General features: G+C 37.6%; 1 protein-coding gene across 1 annotated transcript in view; it reads right to left on the minus strand.

The window, feature by feature from the left end:
- AGBL4 (AGBL carboxypeptidase 4) overlaps positions 1-20,691 on the minus strand; it is a 941,572-nt gene that overhangs the window by 556,555 nt on the left and 364,326 nt on the right. Inside the window, exon 5 of the mRNA XM_086617760.1 lies at positions 12,471-12,687. Within this exon, the coding sequence (XP_086473886.1) occupies positions 12,471-12,687 (217 nt within the window). The remainder of the gene's footprint in view (positions 1-12,470; positions 12,688-20,691) is intronic.

A 20,691-nucleotide genomic window follows, 5' to 3' on the forward strand; every position in this document is an offset into this window, starting at 1 on the left:
GTGTTCTGAATTGTCCTGTTTGTGCGTTTGGGCTCCCTGTTCTGTTAAAGACACCTCTCTGATGTTTTCCCATAGCTTATGTACTGTGTGCTGTTGGCAAGAGTACAGGCTATCCTGCATCCTAGCACATGGAGCAGATTTCAAACCACATTCAGCAACTTCTGAAACTAATCAAAGAAGTTATTGTTTGTGAGCTAGTAGTTTAGGGATGTTAATCACCACCAGTCCATGATCTTTGTAAATCTTTTGTTGTGATACAGCACTATAGAAGGTAAAGTTAATAATTTGTGACAGTATGAAAGAAAAGAGAGTTATCTGCATTTTTAAAAATATATAGATATAAAAAACGGTCACTCCTCTAGGTTATTTACGAAAAGGGTTTGTGGAACAACTACTCTGTGGGCAATCGTTGCAGGAGAGAACTTCCTTCCTTTCACAGTAAGTTTTCAGACGAAGCATGTCAGGAAATTTGTGCCATTATTTGGAAATACATGAAACTAAGGTGGAAATAATTTCCAGAATTCAATTTGTTCCCTAGATGTTAAAAAATGAACACAGGTGTTGCTCACCAGGCCAGGCTGCACCCCAAAGATGTTGTTACATCTCCCACAGCCAGGAGGAAATGGCCCACCTTTTGTAGGCAGGGCCTAAATCTTAATTAGGTAATTACCAGTTCAAGCCAGCTGGGTGATAGCCATACACAGGTGCACTTCTTACTAGGTAAAGGAAAAATACATGAGATCAGGAAAAGATTTTGACATGCAGTCCTCATTCTCTTCTACCAAAATCATGCTTTGCTGATACTGGAGGTTTTGGAGATGGTTGGTAAGTATACAGGAACCATCAGTTTATTTTTCTTGGTAGTTACTTGGTAGTTCATATTGACATTGCCAGTAGATAACAGGAGAGGTGGTAGTTGTCCAGGAGCTTTGCAATCCATTCATTTTTCCTTTTTCTCACTTAACTTTCAAAAGAGCAGAGAGTGGCTTACTTATTTTATAACATACATACATAAATTCATTGTAGTTCTAAAGGAACTCCAGCTCTCTAAGACTTTTTGTTTACCTGTATTTCTCTAGGAAGATGAAAAATCTGAGATTTCAGAGACCACAGCTATTCTGCTTTGTTATTGTCATAGCAACAAATGATCTTCAAGCACTATATGCAACATCTATAGCCATTTGTAGTATAGCTCTAGCTACTAACTCGTTTTTGTTAACGGCCAGTACAAACTAGTCTCTGTACTCTTTGGAATTTAATTGATGAACTGCAAAACAAATGGTTATAGTTAATAAAACTATGTTTTGCCATCTGTGTCCAGTAATGAGAAAATCCGAATTATAGGAATGAAAAAGAATGAAGTTTTCTGCCAAACAGATCAATGCATCCGACCTCTTTGTCAGCATTAAATTAGATGTTATCTGTTGCTGTGTGTTTCTCTCATTGGTTGCCATGGCTAATGAGAATTTCAGCCAAGATGGACGTATAGGAATTCTATTTGACCATGAAGAATATAGTATCTTTTCCTTTTCCTTTCTACAAGCCTGTGTAGTATGAGTCCACAATGTTATTTGGTCTGAGTGCATCCAAGTCTCATTCATGGGAAGGACAATTTTGTTCAGCTCTGCAGTGTTATTTGCTGTTACAAAATCTTATCTATTTCTATAAAAGAAATCTAGAGGACATGTGCCGTTTTATTCCTAAAGCTCTGAAGGATTTCCAAATCAGCTGGAGCTGAAGGCAAATCTGGTGCTGCCACAGTATCTTGTAAGGATGATTAAAACAGCAGAAAAGTACCCCTTTGAAACACATACTCTTTTTGCCAGAATCTGCGTTCTGAGCAGTTTGTTCTCTTGGGAGTGAGGATATATACTCTCTGGATTCTTCGTAAAGATGAAGAGGCCACCACGATTAAACAAAAAAAAAACCCACCAGTTTTATGAGTTCTCTGGGACCTTACAATGTCATAAATTCTTATCAGAAGAGAGAGTCTTCATGCAGAAGACACCAAAGTACTTTATGCTGATAACTTGATTGCCTGGATCATGCTAAAGATCTAGACCATTCCCTTAAGCTTTAGAGAGGAATATGGAGGACTAGAGAGGACTGCAGGGCAATATGGAGGATACGCTTTTCCACTCGCTGTAGCCAAAGAAGATGCAATACTTTTGAGCACCCTGTTGGAAGCAGTAATACTATTCTTTTTCTACCCATTACCTTTCAGATTTTGAAATATTCATTGCTAGGATTAACATCTTTGGCCAGGTCTAAGACAAACCTTGACATGCCTTGCTGTATTGCCAAAATATCTCCTATTTTTCCAACACAGTACAGTCAACCTCTGTTTTAGTCTTCATCTGTTAACGTATAAAGTGCCCTTAATCAGTCATCTCTGACATTCCTATAAATTTTCCATCAGACATAACACCTTACTGGCCATTTTTCATTCTCAGGAGGCAAATAAGAAAAACAGACCTGAGGTCTTGAATCACATGAACTGTGCAAAATAGCAGACTCCATTTCTAATTATTTTCTTGAACACTGTGGGCCATACTTTGAAGAGCTCAGCAGTCACAAATGGGGCCTAGTTTCTGAAACATTAAACTTCTTTTTGATATGTAACTGTCAAAAGTTGGGCTTCAATTTTGTGTATCGAGGATTCTGAAAAAAAACGCACCAAGTTTGTATTTTCAGCTTCTCAAAACTACGTGAAAACATTGTTGTGTGAGCGCCTCGAGGAGACAAATCACGTGAACTGCCCATGGTCCTGCAGCGAGTTGGTGCCTCAATGTTGACATGAAATTCTCCACAAACTAATTCTGTTCGGTGTGGCTGAGCTCGGAAAACGAGCAAAGTCGTTACCACAAACTGCTTCTAAATGATCCAGGTTTCTGCAATAGTCTCCTTCCCTATAAAATGACACTACAGTCAGAACAATGTTCTGAACCTTAACTCAGTGACATTTATGCAATATTTTGGAGGTTATCAGAGTAAAATTTCTTTAAAAAGCTGAGTTTTCTTTAATGATAAGCATAAGACATTCCCCTCATTCTATGCTGCAAATGTGCAGCTTTTATACATATGAAGACTACTAGTTAATATTTTAATTCTAAGCAACTTCCATTAAAAAAAAAAAAAACACAAAATAACAATCCTTTAAAAATGTGTAACTGTTACTTATTGACTAAGAAGCCGATTCAAAACATCGTGATGAATATTAATGTATTATTATAATCTATCTTAATGCAGAAAAACTAAATGGAAAAGAAATATACGTATTATAAAATCCTGAAGTCTTTAGATTTTGTAAAAGTAACAGTCTTTAAATTTGTCTAATTACGACTAAGTGCAAAATGGGATGCAATTAATGGGAATTTCAAAATAAAGAGAGAAAACTGATTTCTGAAATTTATTTTTCTTTTGTGCATACTTATGAAAAATTTCTGAAATGGATTGTATCTCCTTTGTCATCCTCCATGTTACACATTTATTAAAACATCAGATAAAGTAGTTCAGAAAAACAAACGCTTTCTATAGAAAGGTATGCCCACAATTCAAGGAAATCTGAGTGAAAACTTCTGACTGTGGGCCTAGGGCTGACTATTTTTCCACTGAAAATTTCATGTAACTGAGACCTTTTCAATCTGTGTTCATTTTCTCAGATTGTTCTCTGCTGCCACAGTATGGTGCTCAGCTGCTGTTTGAAAACATGAAAAAAAGGATCTTTATCAGAGAATGCAGTTCTTTCCACATACCAATATGATTAGTTGCCATGTAAGATCTCTTTTAAATAAGCTGTATATTTCCTACGAAGAGAAAAAACAGTTTCCAATTAAGTGCCTACTGCTTCACATCAAAAAGCTCCTGTCTCCTCATGTTATTTGTATGCTATTTTGTCTTCAAAACAAAGATAAATACTGCTTTCGGTATTTGTGGATAACAGCAGCACTTCAACAGGAGCTAGCATTTTCTAGAAACACACTCTTTCTATTTTTTCAGTACTATTATGATCTTATGATCTTAAAATATGTTTGAACATAACACAATGTCTTAAAACAAGGATGGCACTAGCCTCCGTTACATGTAAGTTTGATGTCCTTCTTCATTGCACTATTCTGATTCAAAAATACTTCCCTATCAGTGCAGAAAAGTAAGGGCCACTAAAACCACACTGCAATCAAGAACGGATCACAGCCTACGTACAATATCTCCCAGTCATGCATTCCAGAAATCCATTAGTTTGTCATGAGCCTTAGTTCTTCTCTTCAAGTACATATTTCAAATACTTGGGGTCAACAGTAAGGATGCACTTAGCCAGCTTGGGCCACCTGAAATACACTTCCTTGATCTACATTATCTTACAATCTGCATCAAAACCTTCTCTTATTTCTTTATTTTCTCATTCCTATGTGATATAAAGATATATCCCAGACTCCCTTCTGCCATACAAGCTGAAGTCTTTATTTTTAGAGTCTTTCTGCTTTCACGGCTTAAGGACAGCAGAGATAAAGTCTTACTGAACACGCGTCTGGCGAGGACAGAGAACTCCAGGATTAGCATGGATCTCTTATGCAGAAGGCCTCAAGTACACACCTTTACTCTTACACTACAAAATAGACTGCAGAGCAGTGGTGGTATTCACTTTATACACAGACATTCCACATATTTATAGAGAACTGCAAAAAAGATTCAGAATACATTACCTGAACCAGCTCCTCCAACTAGACGTGGACAAGCAATGAAAAATACAAAAATGAGGTGACAGACAAATAAATGCTTCCTTAAATCAAATTTGACACTTCTTTCCATTCGTTGAATTATTTTGGTATTATTTATTAGTTATATACCATTGCAAGAGGGAAGATGAATCTGAAGGGAGGGTGGAAGAAGGTACGTAGAAAGGTTCAGTCAAACCCTGACCAAACATGACAAATATTTTTGTTTGTTTATATTTGAATGTTTTATTTGTTACATTATGTTTAAAGCAGGAGTAAATGGCTTGCAGTCCTACACATAGGTCTTAAAAATCTTGTCTGGCGGGAATTTTGTAGTACTGGAAAGCTATTTGAAACCATATCTACCTCATTGGGAATTTGTTTTATTCTTACACTACAAGTAGTGAATGAAGTCACCAGCCAAATCCATTGGCTATCAATGACTGGCAAGTAAATTCTTTCCATATCCAAAACCAGATATCTAATTTAGCTTTCAGCTTCAGTGATGTCAGTGTGCTGCAGGTAAATGTGAAATGTTAGACAAGCAAGCCCCTGGGAGCTTATTAAAAGAAATATTTAAAAAGAACTGAAATATAAGTCAACCAATAACCAGATCCATTTACCTTCATATAAGACTGAAAACATTATTACTCCTCTTTACTTTGTAAGTAGATTTGGATGGAAACACTGAGAATCTGGGCTTAAAGTCTAGGATTTTTTTTTTATTATTTTTTATTGTGTAGTCATGTTGTTACAGTGGTAGTACAAGATAACGGCAAAACATTAGGGCACCAGGCCTTGATTTTGCAAAGCGTTGATTGTTCTGACTTTGGAGGTTAAAGGCATTTTTACACACATTTAACCTGATTCCGTGAACTGTGCCAGTGACTTCAACAGGACTATTTAACATGCTTAAGTTTAAATCTACACTTAAGTGTTTTGCTGGATCAGAGCCACAATGCTCGGTTACACAAATTATGTAAATGAGATTTTGCCTAAGGTATTTAGAGATTTTAATACATTATATTTACATTATATAGTTAGTATAAAGTTAAATCAATAAATAGCTCGCTCTTTGGTTAAGTTAAAAGGCATGAATCTAAATCCTTTGGACTGAGCAGATTTCAAAATTGTTAGATAAGCATTCAAACCCAAGGTCTCAGCCCTACAGGTAATTTGGGCCAGGCTAACCATCTTCTGGGTCTACAGTCAAAGAATACAGATTAAAATACAACTCCAGCCCCACAGATGCCTTACACAGTCACCACTCAGCAGAGCTAAAAAGAAACCAACTCAAACATAGTCAAAATCCCAGCAGAGTCAATGCAGTAAAGTGCTGCGGGGCAAATGTAGCTAATAGCTCCACATAGCACGATTTCCCCTACATGCAAGTACATTCAGCATCACTATCAACATGGTAATTATTGCTTAATGCTGTGCTACTAGAGAGGGAAAACAGATTTCTGTAAATGAAAGTGAAAGAAGAATGAATGCATTCTAAGGTTTTCGCTGGTTTCTAAGGGCCATTCATATCTTGAAAACATCTGCATGTCCTTCAGGGCAACCGGGTGAATTTTAAAACCATAAAAAACTTTACATTGGTGTATATACAGGACCTCTGACTTGCTTTTTTTAATGTAATTGGTTGTACTATGTTATTTCCCAAGCACCAACCGAAAAAAGGAGTTCCAGTGACCAAGGCACTAGAGACAGAAAGCAAAATAGGTGCTCCCTGTCTCCAAAAGCTTAGGGTGCAGTAATCAAAGGCAGTTTTCCCAGATCTGAAGGCTGAACTGACTGCGTGGAGAAAACCAGTTTGTTTCCTATTGGGATTACAGCTATTACGCTGATCTGTGTGGGATCCAGCCAAGCTGTAGACAGCGCTGAGGAATGAGTAAAATCTGCCTCTTACCTGAAGTTTGGCATTGCCATGAAACAAGGGTTCAGACCCCAAAATACCTTCCTGCACTTGGGTGCTATTTCAGGTATGTCAGAACAACTGACTGGATCATTAATGTTTTATCTCCAGTTTGAAGTGTGGATAAGTCACATATTATGTCAGCTTCTCTGGAAATGCAGGTGTACATATTAGAGGACGGAACAAATAAGGACCACAAAAAACATAAAAACAGGGAAGACAGGTCATAGACCACGATATGAAGTTACATTAAATGGCACTGAGTTGGGGATATCGAGTGCACAGAAGAGAACATGACCTTGTGCAGTCCTGGTATTTAAAAGACTTAACAGCTATTTCAGATTTTCCCTTCAGAACTCAAATAAGGGGAATGAATGGGAAAGAACAAAGCAGAGTAAGTAACATAAGAGCAGCAAACAAATGCCACAACTTCTTTCTCGCCGTGAGCTTAGGGAAGTATAAACTAAACAGAAAGAAAAAGGAAGGTTAGATTGAGGCAAAAAAAGGGCATGCCAGATGAAGGACAAGTGCGGAGCAAAGGCGAGATGAAGAGCCTGACATGGAAACGGAAGAGCAGTGAAGCAAAAGGCCATCCTGCACAGATACAGAAAGTCCAGTGAAAACTTCAGAAGGGTCTCTGACTTTCCAAAGGTTTCCCCGTGTGGCTATAGGATGAAAGGCTGAAACTTGAGACCTATGCAGGAAAATGGTTTGTGTAGACTAACACCACCACGTATAATTCAATTACTGTCATTCCTTTCAGCAGGTTTTCTTCTTATAAAGTCGATCATAACAGTTTTTCTGCAGGTGATTTCTTAACTCAATGGATTCTTTATGCTCAAAGCTTCTTTTTTGTGAAGTTCCAAGCATTTTTTACCCCTAAGAGTTTTTAAATTGACAAGGATAGTTATAAAATGTGAGCTGCAAAACTGACTTAAGATTTGAACCTTTTACTCATAGTTAGATAAACAAGAATTTATGCAAATCTTTCTAAAAATTACTTTACTATTTGTAGCAGTGCTCTTCCTGGAATTTAAGAAGCAGATACTTTATAATATCAACTGTAAATAATGATTTTAAGTTTGTGTTTTTTTCTAAAAATATATATTGCTGCCAACTTAAACCAAAGTATTTCTTGTTTTTACCATAAACACTTGTATATATCCTACAGACAGATGGCAACTTTCAACAGGAACATAGTTTGGCCCATCTTTCCTTGTCTATGATTCCCACAAGCCAGTTTATCTCCCAGAGCTTCCTTTAAATTCTAACAAAGACATTTTCCTTAAAAGTGATGGCATAGAATAGTTCCCTGTTATTTTTCATGTTATTTATATAATTTCCCTGGTAGCATACTGTGCTATTATATACTATAAATTGTATTTTATTGCAAAAAGTACTGTTGGCGGTGCTATTTTTAGGCTCAACTCTGCTTCGGCTGATCTCCAACCCAGCTAAGAAAATAGCCGTAGGAACATTTAAAATCTCACATTCAGTTTTGGGATGACATCCACATTATGAATGCTACAGAAACAGCAGTCCTATAGGAGTAAATAGATACACCACTGAATAAAGAGAATGTACCCTGAACATACACGTAGGTGCACTTTTACATTTTAAAGAAATGAGGAGTTTGGTTTACTTTTTTAAAGCATTATTTCTGTGGCCTTTTTCAGACCAAGTATACTGCCACAAATTGCATTTAGATGACATTCCAACCTAGTTGCAGTCGGATCCATTGGAAAGTGCAGAATCTGATACCAACATGATTTCAAAGGTATGATACATCACACTGAAGGCTGTAACTTCTTTTTTTTTTTTTGAAGACAAAGAGTATACTTTTCTTTTATAGAACTGTTATTACATAACCTAACGCTGAACATAGAAATGGGCAATTTAACCTTAGAAAAATTGTCTATTTTCTTTGCTTCTTGCTTTAAAACAGTCATAACTGAGCAGTTAAAAATGAACCAGTAGATATCAGTAGAACTCATCAACTATTTTTACTGGGGTATCCAGTTATTGAGATGGTAAATAAGGGATATTTGATCAATGAACCAGCAATGTGACATCTGGTGTGCAGTTTCAGTCTTAGGACCTCATTCTGATCTCTCTGATACCAGCATAAACGAGGAGTAGCTTACATAAATTCAAAGCATACACCAAAGTGGCATGGAGTCAGAACGAAGCACCTTGTGTTCCAATCTGTTTCACTCAGTATCTCATGTCTGACTTAAGACATTGGCTCGCTTACAGAGCTCTACATTAGACATATTGCCTTCTTGTTTTAAAATATGTATGTTTAATATTTAATTTAACAGAATTCCATATTCCAGTCTCTGTGTACTGTGGAAGTCCCTTTGAGGCTTGTGGTTTGTATGTGCAGTTGCAATTCTCCTCAAGTGTAATTTGGAAGCACCATTGCCTAATGGGGTGAAAGGAAGTATCTGTCTGCAATTAATCCTGGCTCTCTTTTGAGTGAGTAATGAAAATATTGCCAAGCCAGTGGCGATTTGTAAAGAGGGCTGTAGGAGCTGAGCCAGGCTCACTGAAACTCCTTTAATTTATTGTGTGTGATAGTGGAATACTAGCAGGGCTACAGCTCTCATCAACTGTCCACACACTTCAAGCACACGCAGCTAATTTAGACTACCACCTTCAAATGACAACACACTCAAAAATTTTGCCAACTCTGAAATATCATTTATAATGAAACACATAACTGTTACTATATAGGAAACTGTGTAAGTATCATAAAATAGGTACTGTAAATGTAAATTGAGTCTGTGGTTATATTTTCATAGAAATATAAACAAAATATTCATTATATGATGCTGTAAAATACTGCATAATATATGCCAAGACGACACACACATGCAAAAAACTAATTTTACAATTGTAAAAAATGCTCTCAGATTTCTAACTTGTGATCTGTTGGGACAAACCATAGAAAGTCTGAAGTTACCTAAGGCCAAAAACGGCAGAATGAAAACAGCATTTTAAACAATACCTGGGTGACCATCATAGCTAGCTTGCAGGAGAGACTATTTTCAAGATCATTTGGCACATCTAGATTTTGGGATAGCTCTCTGAAGTAAAGAATATAAACATTAAAAGGTCAGAAATAGAACAGCTAAGTTATCCATTCACACTGGCAATGGGAATCTTTGCCATTTGGCTCTGAATCGCTTTGCCATTCTGCATCCTAATGACAATTACATGTCCCATACTGATATTTCGCTTTCAATTTTCATAGAATTAGTGAAAGTATTCAAGGAGTTAATGGAGGCATAGTACTTTCTTTAGAGAAAATATGAAATTAGATTAGAAATTAGATTGCCTTGAAAACATTACATGCAGCAAAATGTGCACTCAGAAAGCCTTCAGGAGTAATCATCTAAGCATCGTTTCTTTTGACTTGCATTTTACTGTCCCACTACAAAGAAAAATAAAAAACCCCAAAGATCTGTGGCGAGATGCTGTTGTCTCCAAGAGGCACGGCTCAAAACTTCGTAATTCCGGAGAAGTGAAATTGTTTCAAACCGTTCTCCATCCTCGCAATCACAAACTGCTGCAAGGAGCTGTAAAATTCCCCTGGAATGAACCTGAGGGCATCGGTGGCTGCATGGCAGCTCGACAGACACTTCGCAGCCTTCTCCTGGCATGCTCCTCTGCCTCAGCTCCCTGCTCAGCATGAAGACTTCAGAGTTTGTCCTCAGACGGCACCTTTAAGTTACCTTTCGCCATGCGCTACCAGGGGTATCATCCCTTCGCCAAGAATAGAGCTTTTAAGGACCTCTTTATGCCAATCTGATTCCTCTTATCTTACATAAGGGGCCAGAGCAGGGCCAGAGCTCGCTTTCTCAGCTCTAAGTCTATCCTGTATGGCACGCAATTCTCTAAAGTACAGCCAGCTTCTGCTTTGATGAAGCACTGTGCAGTGAAGACTGAAGGATCCTGTTTTTCACCATTTAAAGATGTATGATAGCAACAAAGCTCTATGTTAAAATATTTAACTCACCGAGAACTTATGGAAATTGTCTATTCAAGCTCAGCAAAGACATTAAATTACCAAGCTATTTCTAGGACAGTTGTGTGTGGAGAAAAGCCAGAAACGCTCTGAGATCGTAACGTTACTTAGAAAGATTGCAGCATGAGCCTGATTCAGAAGCTTTTTATACAGATCAGCATGGTGAGCTGCAAAATGTTACCATACCAATTTCTGCAAAACATACTGTGTGTGTACATATAGATTTAAAATCAGGACTTATACACAGCACATTTCCTGCCACATTTTGAATGGCATCTGTTTGTTTAGTTCACTAAAATATGAAAAATATTATTTAGCAACTACTGGTAACACATTGTTAACAAGATTTAAGCGTATAGCTCTGTCTGTCAAAATGCAGATAAAAGACAAATCCTTCTATCTCAGTGTTTTAATCAGTCAGATCAGGGTTTTGATGAATATGCAAATGTGACTGTTTATACACTATTTTCGGAGTGAAAGGAAACAAATTCAGTTTCATTATGGCATTAATGACAGCTCTGTCCTCTGAGATTAATAATTAAAACTCTACACACATTAAAATGATAGTGCTCCTTCCTCCCACCCTCTGAAGATTTTACTTTTTTATTTTTTGAATACCCCTTTCCCTTATAATTGTTTGTCCCTCTAATTGGAATGATTAATAATTAATGCTGTTTCAGGAATATGTAATTGTTATCTTCAGAACAACTACTGCACTTAACTGACAAAAGGGTTAAAAAACACTGATAAAAGGGTTAAATACACTTTCTTTTGTTAATTCTGTTTTTACTCTTCTCCATAAATTAATATTTTCACCATAAATTAATATTTCCTCCAAGTTTTACGCCATCATAGGGATCTCAAAGGCGTGCTCTAATGCTAGAAACCTTTTATTTATTCCTGTGCAGGCTATTCATATGATTTTATTCTGATTTTCACAATATACACTGGGATTCTTTTTAAAGCCCCAGCTGCTGGGATCAGCCTTCATAGGAATCGCAGCTTTCTTTTTCTGACACATACAGACTACAAGTTTAGATCAAATTGAATCTCAGAGAAGAGATTAAGAATGTGGGACAAGTGCAGTATAAAGTCTGAAAATGTAAAAGGGGGAAAAAAAAAACAACAAACAACCCAAGACTTCAGTTATTTTCTGAGTTGATACGGGTGTGGCTGAACCAGGCTTTCCAAATCCTCAGGACAGACAACATTTCAGAGAAAGGTTATAGCAAAAGGAGTAGAAATTCAGCCTTACCACTAACCCTCCTTCCTGCACCAGAACTATCACATTTCATCTTCATGTAGCCACTAGGATCTATGCTGAGACCTCTAAACCCCTCTAAATTTCAAATCTCCAAACCAGACATTTTAAGAGTAAACATGATAGTTTGTGTATGTGTTACATTATTTTACCAAGAAAAGCTATATTCTAGTTCCAAAGACATGTATTACCTTCCAAACAGAAAAGCTCTTCCAGAAAGACAAATGGACAGAGTAGTCCAAAACCCACATTTCTTCAATAAAGCTGTTTCAGTTTCATCCTTTAATGTCTTTACAGGTGAATTGATCCTAAATGGGAATTTAGCATGGCCTTGCATATTGCAAAGGAAATATTTTATGTGAAATTAAATTAGCATTTGTCTGTATTTCAGCATACAGGTACTCTACCCCACGTGTCATTGCTGGCAGCAAAACAAATATGTGCGTGTGCGTACTTCAGCAGGGATGATGAATTATACCCTCTAAGCCTTTAAGGGTAGACATTCATAACGAAGCCTGCTAGTTGGCAAGCATGCCTATGACTTACCACACTGAGTCCTAGCAATTCTCTGCAGAAGTAGTCCATGTTCCTCCTTTGTAGGTTGTCAAGATAGTGCTGAAGGCGAGTATAGGTGTAGGGGTAGCAGTAAGCAAATTGGTAAGTGTCATCCTCACGGTCAAAGCAAAAAGCGAACGACATGACATAGTTCTTCCTGTGGTCTGGGCAGCGATAGTAATACACGTTTTTAGAGGGTATTCTTTGCCTAAAAAAAACCAAAAACAACATATATACACATTGCCATATATTTATGTTGACATATATATACATTGGCATAAGAAATCTGAACAAAAAGGCTATGTGAGATTCACATTTCCTCTAAAGCAAATGAAGTGCAACAGCTTGAATAGCTCAGGAGCCGGCGAGCAGATCCCAGAGCCTGCATTTCAGAGCACTTATGCAGACCACCTCCACGGCACAGCTCCTGTGCCGCTGCACCTGTCCCCACAGGGACTGCAGCGCTCTCAGGTGCCCAAGCTGGTAGAGTCACCATAGCACGGGAGAGCATCACACAACTCAAGAAACCCACTCCCAGGAAGTGAAAAGGATGCACAGGCGGTCAAGTTATCCTCTGCTTCGCTATCAAGCTGGTGCAATCTCACACCACTACACAGGCACCAGTCAAACCTCTGGCTGGAGTGTGGCTACATCCTTTCATAGGGGCCTAATTCACCAGCACAGAGGCAAGGCGTAATTAATGAAGGAATGTCGGTATAAGGCAACATTGACAGACCTGTTACCAAAATTCAGGACATCTTGTTATTTTTGTTATCCTTAATAGTCAGGGGATATATCAACACCTAGCCGATGAATGGAGGAAAAGATAAATTCCTGAGGATAAAAAATAAAACGCAAAAAAAACAAACAAAAAACTTCATGTATGGAAAAATAACCTGGTCTTAAATTAGAAAGCAAAAGGAGAAAAGGGTATTTGGTCCCGTTCCAAATTGGATTGCTGTCCTCCTCGAGAGTTCTGGCTTATAGTGCTGACAAGATAAAAATGAATATACGTGGTGGTAAATAATTATAATACAGACATTTATGTCATTGTTATCAAGCTGGTATCTGTTTAAGGAATAACAAATGTCTGCCTGACATCTTTCACCCAACTTCAATTATTCTGTTATTTCTCAACAGAAACGAGTAACATTTCACAGGTGGGTCAAACACTTGTTCTATGGACTAGAGACGTTCAATATTTCTGTTTGTACTCTTCTTTCATTTCATAGATGGATTTTCCAGCTTTATTTAGACAGGAGATTCTCTAGTCATGCCATGCACTCGTAATTTGATGTAACTAACTTACCAGTCATGTTTGGCAACAAAACACTATGGTCCTGCAGACTCTAACTGATTCAATTACACAACATTATAAACAGATCTCATCTAATGATTGGAGCAGATCTCAGCTAAACTAGGATCGTGGTGAGGGAAAGCATAATAAGATTTACAGACATAGCAGTAGCAATGTGCCTCTTTGTAATCGTTCCGAGAAGCTGGTCTACTGCAGAGCATCAGTTTTGGCCTTTCATTGCTAATATGAAATAGAGGACAAAACCCTCTCATTATGCAGAAGTACATGTTTGCCAATTAGCAGCAGTTAAGGACTCTGATCAGCAAGACTCAGGAGCTACAAAGAGAAACAGAAAGGAATTGAGATGTTCTTGAAAAAGTACAATAAAGAGCCAGTGATGCAGTTAATTAGACTTGAAATAAGATTTTATTTGCCCCTTTTATTGCCCTGGTTCTTGAACATTCAGGGCTTCAAGAATTTACTTCAGGGTTTTTTTGTTAAATAAGGTGCTTGCTTATCACAAAGATCTGAAAATTATCTTCAAGCCACAAACGTGAAGGGCAGAAAAACAATTATTTTAGTGTTTTTAAAAAGTATCAGCAGGGAAAAATTGCCACCAGCCGTCTGCATGCAGTACCCTAGCCTAATCGGTTTCTCCAGCATCTTAACAAGTTTCTATCATTCGCCCTTACTCTGGAGTGCTATAGGACATCCCTCATTTGATCTCAAATCAAGCAGATGATATGGCAGTGGGTAAATGTATTCTAGCTCCCAGTCCTCAAACCGTAATGCAAGTTTAAACAGTATGTTGCTGAGTTGTTGAACTTTATTTGTTTCCAAATTAGCATGGGAGAAATAATAAAGGGAAAGCCTCACTTTATGCCATAAAAAATTCATGTAAAATGAGACCAATAGGAGGAAATTCGGGATTTTAGAAACGCTAATGCTAATTGAAATTCATCTGCTGATAGTTAATGTTTAAATGACACATAGTTCTCCTTGGTTCAATAACTTTCTACTTTTAAGCAAGTTGAAGACAACTTTGTTAATGTATTAAAGGCACTTTTGATATTTCATTCCCTTTCCCCTTCATTATAGAAGCTAAGCATCTGTTTTATTATCCACTTTGACACATCACTTTATGGCTGCATTTGGCTATTATGGCTAATCTTGATGTCTAGGACATCTGGTATTGACATTTCACTATCTGGTGTCTGACACAACAGCAGAAACCATCCTCAGTTCCTAGGTTTAAATTCACCCTCTCAGGGCAGAAAGTGCCCAAACTCTTAATTCAAACCGTATCTTCCAAAAATAATTATAATAGTACTCCTGTCACTGCTAATCTATTTTTATCTCTCCTAGCACTTTGTCACTGCTAATCTATTTGTGAGTCATATAGAGAAAGAGAGTTAGTGTTTAGATACCAACAACACATCTTTACACACAGGGGCTTAATCAGATTGAGATCTTATCAGGGAATTAAAGAAAAAAGGAAAAAAAGGGATAGGAAAAAGAAAGAAAAGAGACACAGTGCTAGATATCACCAACTGAGTTTTTGATAACGAAAAGACATTGCTCAGTTCTTGAATTAACCTTTGTGTCCTAGACGCACTATTGTTTACTCTTTCCCTTTTTTGTTCTATGCCTTCTGGAAAAGGACACCCACACACTGTGGCAGCAGCTGCTCCTATTAATTTAAAGCTATTACAAAAATTAAAATTAAACCAAATTACTTTGGCTGGTTTATAGCCGGGGAACGGCTTAGTCTGATTGTTCCCTCTGGTTATGGACAAAAACAATATTCCTACCTACAGGCAGCTGCCAGTGGAATACTAATGCATCTAGGGCCTGGCAGGGACAGATTCAGAAGGCACAGCCTAACTGCATTTCTTCCTAAAGAAAAATATCTTATCATGGATCTGCAGAAACGCACCAACTTCTTACACTGTAAGTCACAATGAAGCTGATTTGTAGTTAGAGGTAGGAAAGAAAACGATGGTAGAAAGCTTAATGCTCAGATTTGTCATTTTGCGTTTCCAGGCAGCTCACACCAAGAAATGCACCCTGCTAATTGATACACAACTGCCTGGATTTCAGTGCTCCTGAATGGTTATTTAAAGGAGAACCACGCCAATTCTAAGTACAGCCGGAAAGCATAACGTGCAAGTAAATAATTTCCAGTCTGTTTTTAGAAATATATTTACAGAAACGAAGCTTGATACTTTACATAATTTTAAAACAAATTCAGTCTGCCTAGTCTTAAGGATAAACGCAAAATTCTTTCTGTCAAAGGAAGAAGGAAGCACAGAAGTGAAGATTTTCTCTCTATTTTGACTCTCCAGTGCTAGTCAAAGGCTGGAGCCAGTGGGCTCGAGTGTCTTCTCCTATCTGACAAGGTAGCACTCCCAGCCCAGCAGATTTGTTACTCCAAGTGTGAACGTACACGCGCTTGTCTGTTCCTATACATCTGCTACGTTGCTGTCTGGAGTCAGGGCATTTAGTCTGTTTTGGCAGAATGCAATAAGATCAAATTTGCCAGTCAAAAAAAAAAAAAAAAAAAAAAAGAAAAAAAAAAAGAAAATTGGAATCCTCATCTAGTGTCAAAAAACTAATAACTTCAGAGGCCCCAGGATTTTACTCTTTGCTACTACAACAAGCAGTGGGGTGTATTACACATAGCTGAGCTTTGAAAATTTTATCCGAACTACACTTTTATTTTGAACATAATTTTAATTTCAACTCTAGCTTGGCCATAATTTTGATCTTAAAGGCAAACTTTATTATCTGTTCTGCTTTTTTCTCTGCTACCTTATTTCTCTCTGAAAACTGGAAGTTAATCAAGACTTTGGGGAAAAAACACTGGGGGGATGGCAGGGGTGCTGCTGTGTGGCATCTGTTCTTTAAGTTTTAAACACATAAGGGTGCTAATCAAACCCTTTTGTGGTAGCACAACACAAATAATTAGAAAATAACAATCTTTGGAGCACTTTCCATCCCCTGTCGCATGACCAAATCAGGGAGCTCTCGTCCAGCCAAATTCCCAATGACTTTAATGAGCAGCCTAAACAGTCCTTGGACCGCTTTTAATATGGCACTCGTAAAGTAATTATTCAGTTCCTTGCCTCTACGGGACTGGGTTAGACATATCACAATCAGTAGACTCCAAAGTAAAATGATGATCTTTGGAGGAAAAACAAAAAGCTGCAGGTGCTGTAAACGATCAATGGCCAAAAGAAAAATTAGGTGATCTGACTTGTAGAGAAATGCTCAAGTGAATCTGATTTCCATGTAGTGGTAGCTGTGGTGACACACGGTGGTGATCATTTTCGATTGCCATCAATTTGCAGATGGAGGGACATAACAATGTTACAAATTTCCAAGCTTGCATATGTGATTCAAAGGGGTGGGACCGAGGAACAACCTCAGAGGAAATTAAGCCTAAATTTCAAAAACATTTGAAGCACAAAACCTGATTCCGATTCAACTTTGGGAAATAACCTTCAGGTATTTATTGACACTACCCAAAATACTAGATCTAGCTGCTCTGAGTGTTCAATCCTTTTTCTTAAAGCTGGATGTCCCTATTTATTAACCGTGAGAAATCCAACAAACTCTAGAGAAAATATAAGGAAGTTAATCATGCACTGCAAACTCCTCTTCTGGGAGGCAGCACTTCCAAATTGAAGGCCTTCCTGACTTGTTTTTCTGTTAGTCTAAGCCATTACTTTTCTTCTTCCTTATTCTCGTTGACAAGTGGAGCTGACCATCTTCAAAATTCCTAGCTTACTTGTGACAAAATAAGTTTGTAGGGTTTTTTCTTGCACATAATTTTATATTTGATTCACAGAGCATGGAGTGACAGTGAATATGTCAGATGGTGTTAAATATTGTTTACAGATAACTGAATGGGTTTTGGCACAGCCAACTCAGTTTCAGACACTGCAAAATAAGTCCTGCTTTTACTCTTGCTAATATGTATTAGAATGTTCTCCAAATATTTTTATTGTTTTTAGCAGTCCATTACACACCTCAGGGTTTTCCACCTCTGCCAATACCCGTTTTCTTCTTCTTAAGTACAAAAATAAAAATATTGCGTAATTCAATGTCTTCAGTAAAAATCAGGAAATCTACACATTAAGCATACATCTTCTAAGGGCTAATGTTAATTGAAATAACAAAGTAACCTCTATAAAGATTGCTAGGGAATTGAAATAATAGTGAACTGTTCAAAGATTGCTTGTACGCTCTCTGCATTCTCTACAAATGCAAGAGGAAAACACTGGATTTTTTATTATTTTTTCTCTAAAAAGTAATCAAATATTTAATCAATGAAAAGGCACATTTAAACATTTTTTTTTAAATCTGCATTTTAAATGTTGGCAATAAACATGGTAAAACTTCATGAGTACTGGGTACCTGCATCAGTGCTAGTCTAACTTTTTTTGAGACCTACATACCAGAAGAATCAGTCCCATCAGCTGATACTAAGATAACAAAGATACCCTGAAAGTACAATGGTATTGGTTTAGAACTTGATAGCCAAAACCTAGAAACAGTTTTGCATGTGCAAACATTATGAGAATAATTCTCCACATTTCTTATGTGCTTGGATACATTCAGAGGGAACTTGCTAAGAAAGGTTTTCAACAAAACTGTATCTTCAACAGAGTGCAGTGTTCTGACAAGTAAAATTCAGTAGTGAGGAGAAACAATAAATAGAACATTGCAGCGAGAGATGTCCTTTGTCCTATGTTTGCAAAATACCTCACAGAAATGTGGTCCTTGCCCACGGGCCAGTCTTCTAGGTCCTGTGATAATATCAACAACAAAAATGTAATGAAACCATTCTACCTGAAACCAGAGGGAACTGGTGGAAGCCACTGCTCCTAAAAGTGACAAGAAGTGCTGAGGAAAGGCCATACCACGTGGGAAGCACAGTGAAGCAGTATGGAAAGGTCTCTACTAGTATGATTATCTCATGATTATGAGATATAAAGCAATGCTGAAAACCTGGTCCTGGGTTCTGCTGGCAGAAATGAAATCATCATCCTTCAATTCACCAGAATAAGCATAACATTATGAAGAAGAGGGCTGCTGAATCATGAGCTGAGAAGAAATAAATTTTTTAATGACTGAACAACTTTTTAAGCAGCTTCATATAAGACAGGGCAACACTACTTCCACCAAATGGAGAGGAACGTCGTTTTGGATTCTCCAAACATCAATATGTTTTTGTGGGAGGAGGTTTGATTCAATATTGTCCATCACTCAACACTCATCTATCTCCCTGAAACATAAACCATGTTCACAAAGGTCCAGATTTGGCACAGTGCCCTCTTCTGACAAAACACTTTAATACGTCTTAGGGGAGCTGCCAGCTGATATCAAAATCCAAAATCTTTTGCAACAGCAAGTACAAGTAGAGTCTCCAGCGGACAAGCAGCCAATTTACCTTCTTTTCTCCCTCCTGTCTACCAAAGCTATACTCCTTCCTCCATCTTTTGCTTGTTCTGTCCAGTCGCTAAATCTCAAGCTCCAGTGACTTTCCGCTGAAGCCACAGTTCCAATACTGCAATTATTCTACAGAAACTCTCTTTTAAACTGCAGGGATAATGAATGGTGCTGATTTCTTCTGCTGTCGAAATATGATTTGCCTACTGACCACAGGTGTTCCAGCCATGTAATGCTTCAATAGCAACATCTCTATGCAGCACTTATAAAGGAAAGGAGAAAGAGAGGAAGAAAAGCTGACTTTCCATGAAAATACTAGAACAAGAAAAGAAAACATTAAAGTTAGCCATGCATGTGTTGTGATTCTCTGAAGATGTCATGAATGCAAGAGAAGGATGCAGGAGTCAGCATTTCTGTCCTGAACTGCAGCTACTAGGAGGAAAACCAAAACATAGGGTCAAGAAAATTAAAAAAAACCCAACAACAACAACAACTTACATTGGCAAATGAGAATTTGTGATAAGAAACACTGGGCAAGCTAAGGAAAGAGGGAAGAAACTGTGTCTCAGAACATTACAATACTGCAGTTCCAAAGTTTGGAACATGCAGAAAAGTAAGGGGTTTTACAGAAGCATTAAGAAAGAGTAGCCACAAATGCTGTTAAAGAAGTGGAGAGATTTAAATGAATTAAGTCAGCATGAATAACGTTGTACTAGAAAGAGGTGAGGACAAGAAACGCTCCACCTCAGCATATAAATCTGAAAACCACATAGCAATGCTTGTCCGAGCTTTGACACATGCCAGCCTCTCTGCCCATAATAGAACAAGTCTACTGACAACTTCAGAAGAAAGTTTGGATATACTGACATCAGAGAGAAAATAAGCATATAAAAAGCAGAAGAAAGCATATCACTGACTGAATCAGAAAGGAAGATAGGTTAGGAGACTGAAAGAAGGAAACAAGACTGGCACACCACAAGAATACCAGCTTCAAATTCGCCAGAAACAAGAAAAGGGAATGACTTCGAATAAATGACCTTTTAGGGCCTTCCCTTATCTACTATCTGTGCTAAAATCCCACATGCTTGAGAGAATCGTTTACTGAACAAATTTTAGGAAAGGCTGCCCAGTGAGAAAAAGTTTATTCCTATTCAGAATCTCTTCAAAATACATTTATTTCAGTCAGATTTTTCTCCAACAGCCAGTTCAAAGGAATTCAAAAGAATTTCACTAAACAATTTACCCATTGGCATAATATTTTAATGTCTTCATGTCCAAATTCAGCATTTTACTCCATTGTTCTTTCCTGTCTCCACTATAATCTGACATACAATCCCTCCAGATTATGTTGACCAGAAGCACATACTTACAGGATCATACAGGCTATAAAATTGAGTCCTTGTAACGTTTGGAGCACATGTCGGCCTGGGAATGAGAGAACCTCAATCCCAAATTCAAGTC

The sequence above is a fragment of the Tauraco erythrolophus genome, chromosome 10, assembly GCF_009769465.1.
Source record: "Tauraco erythrolophus isolate bTauEry1 chromosome 10, bTauEry1.pri, whole genome shotgun sequence".
NCBI classification, from domain to species: Eukaryota; Metazoa; Chordata; class Aves; order Musophagiformes; family Musophagidae; genus Tauraco; species Tauraco erythrolophus.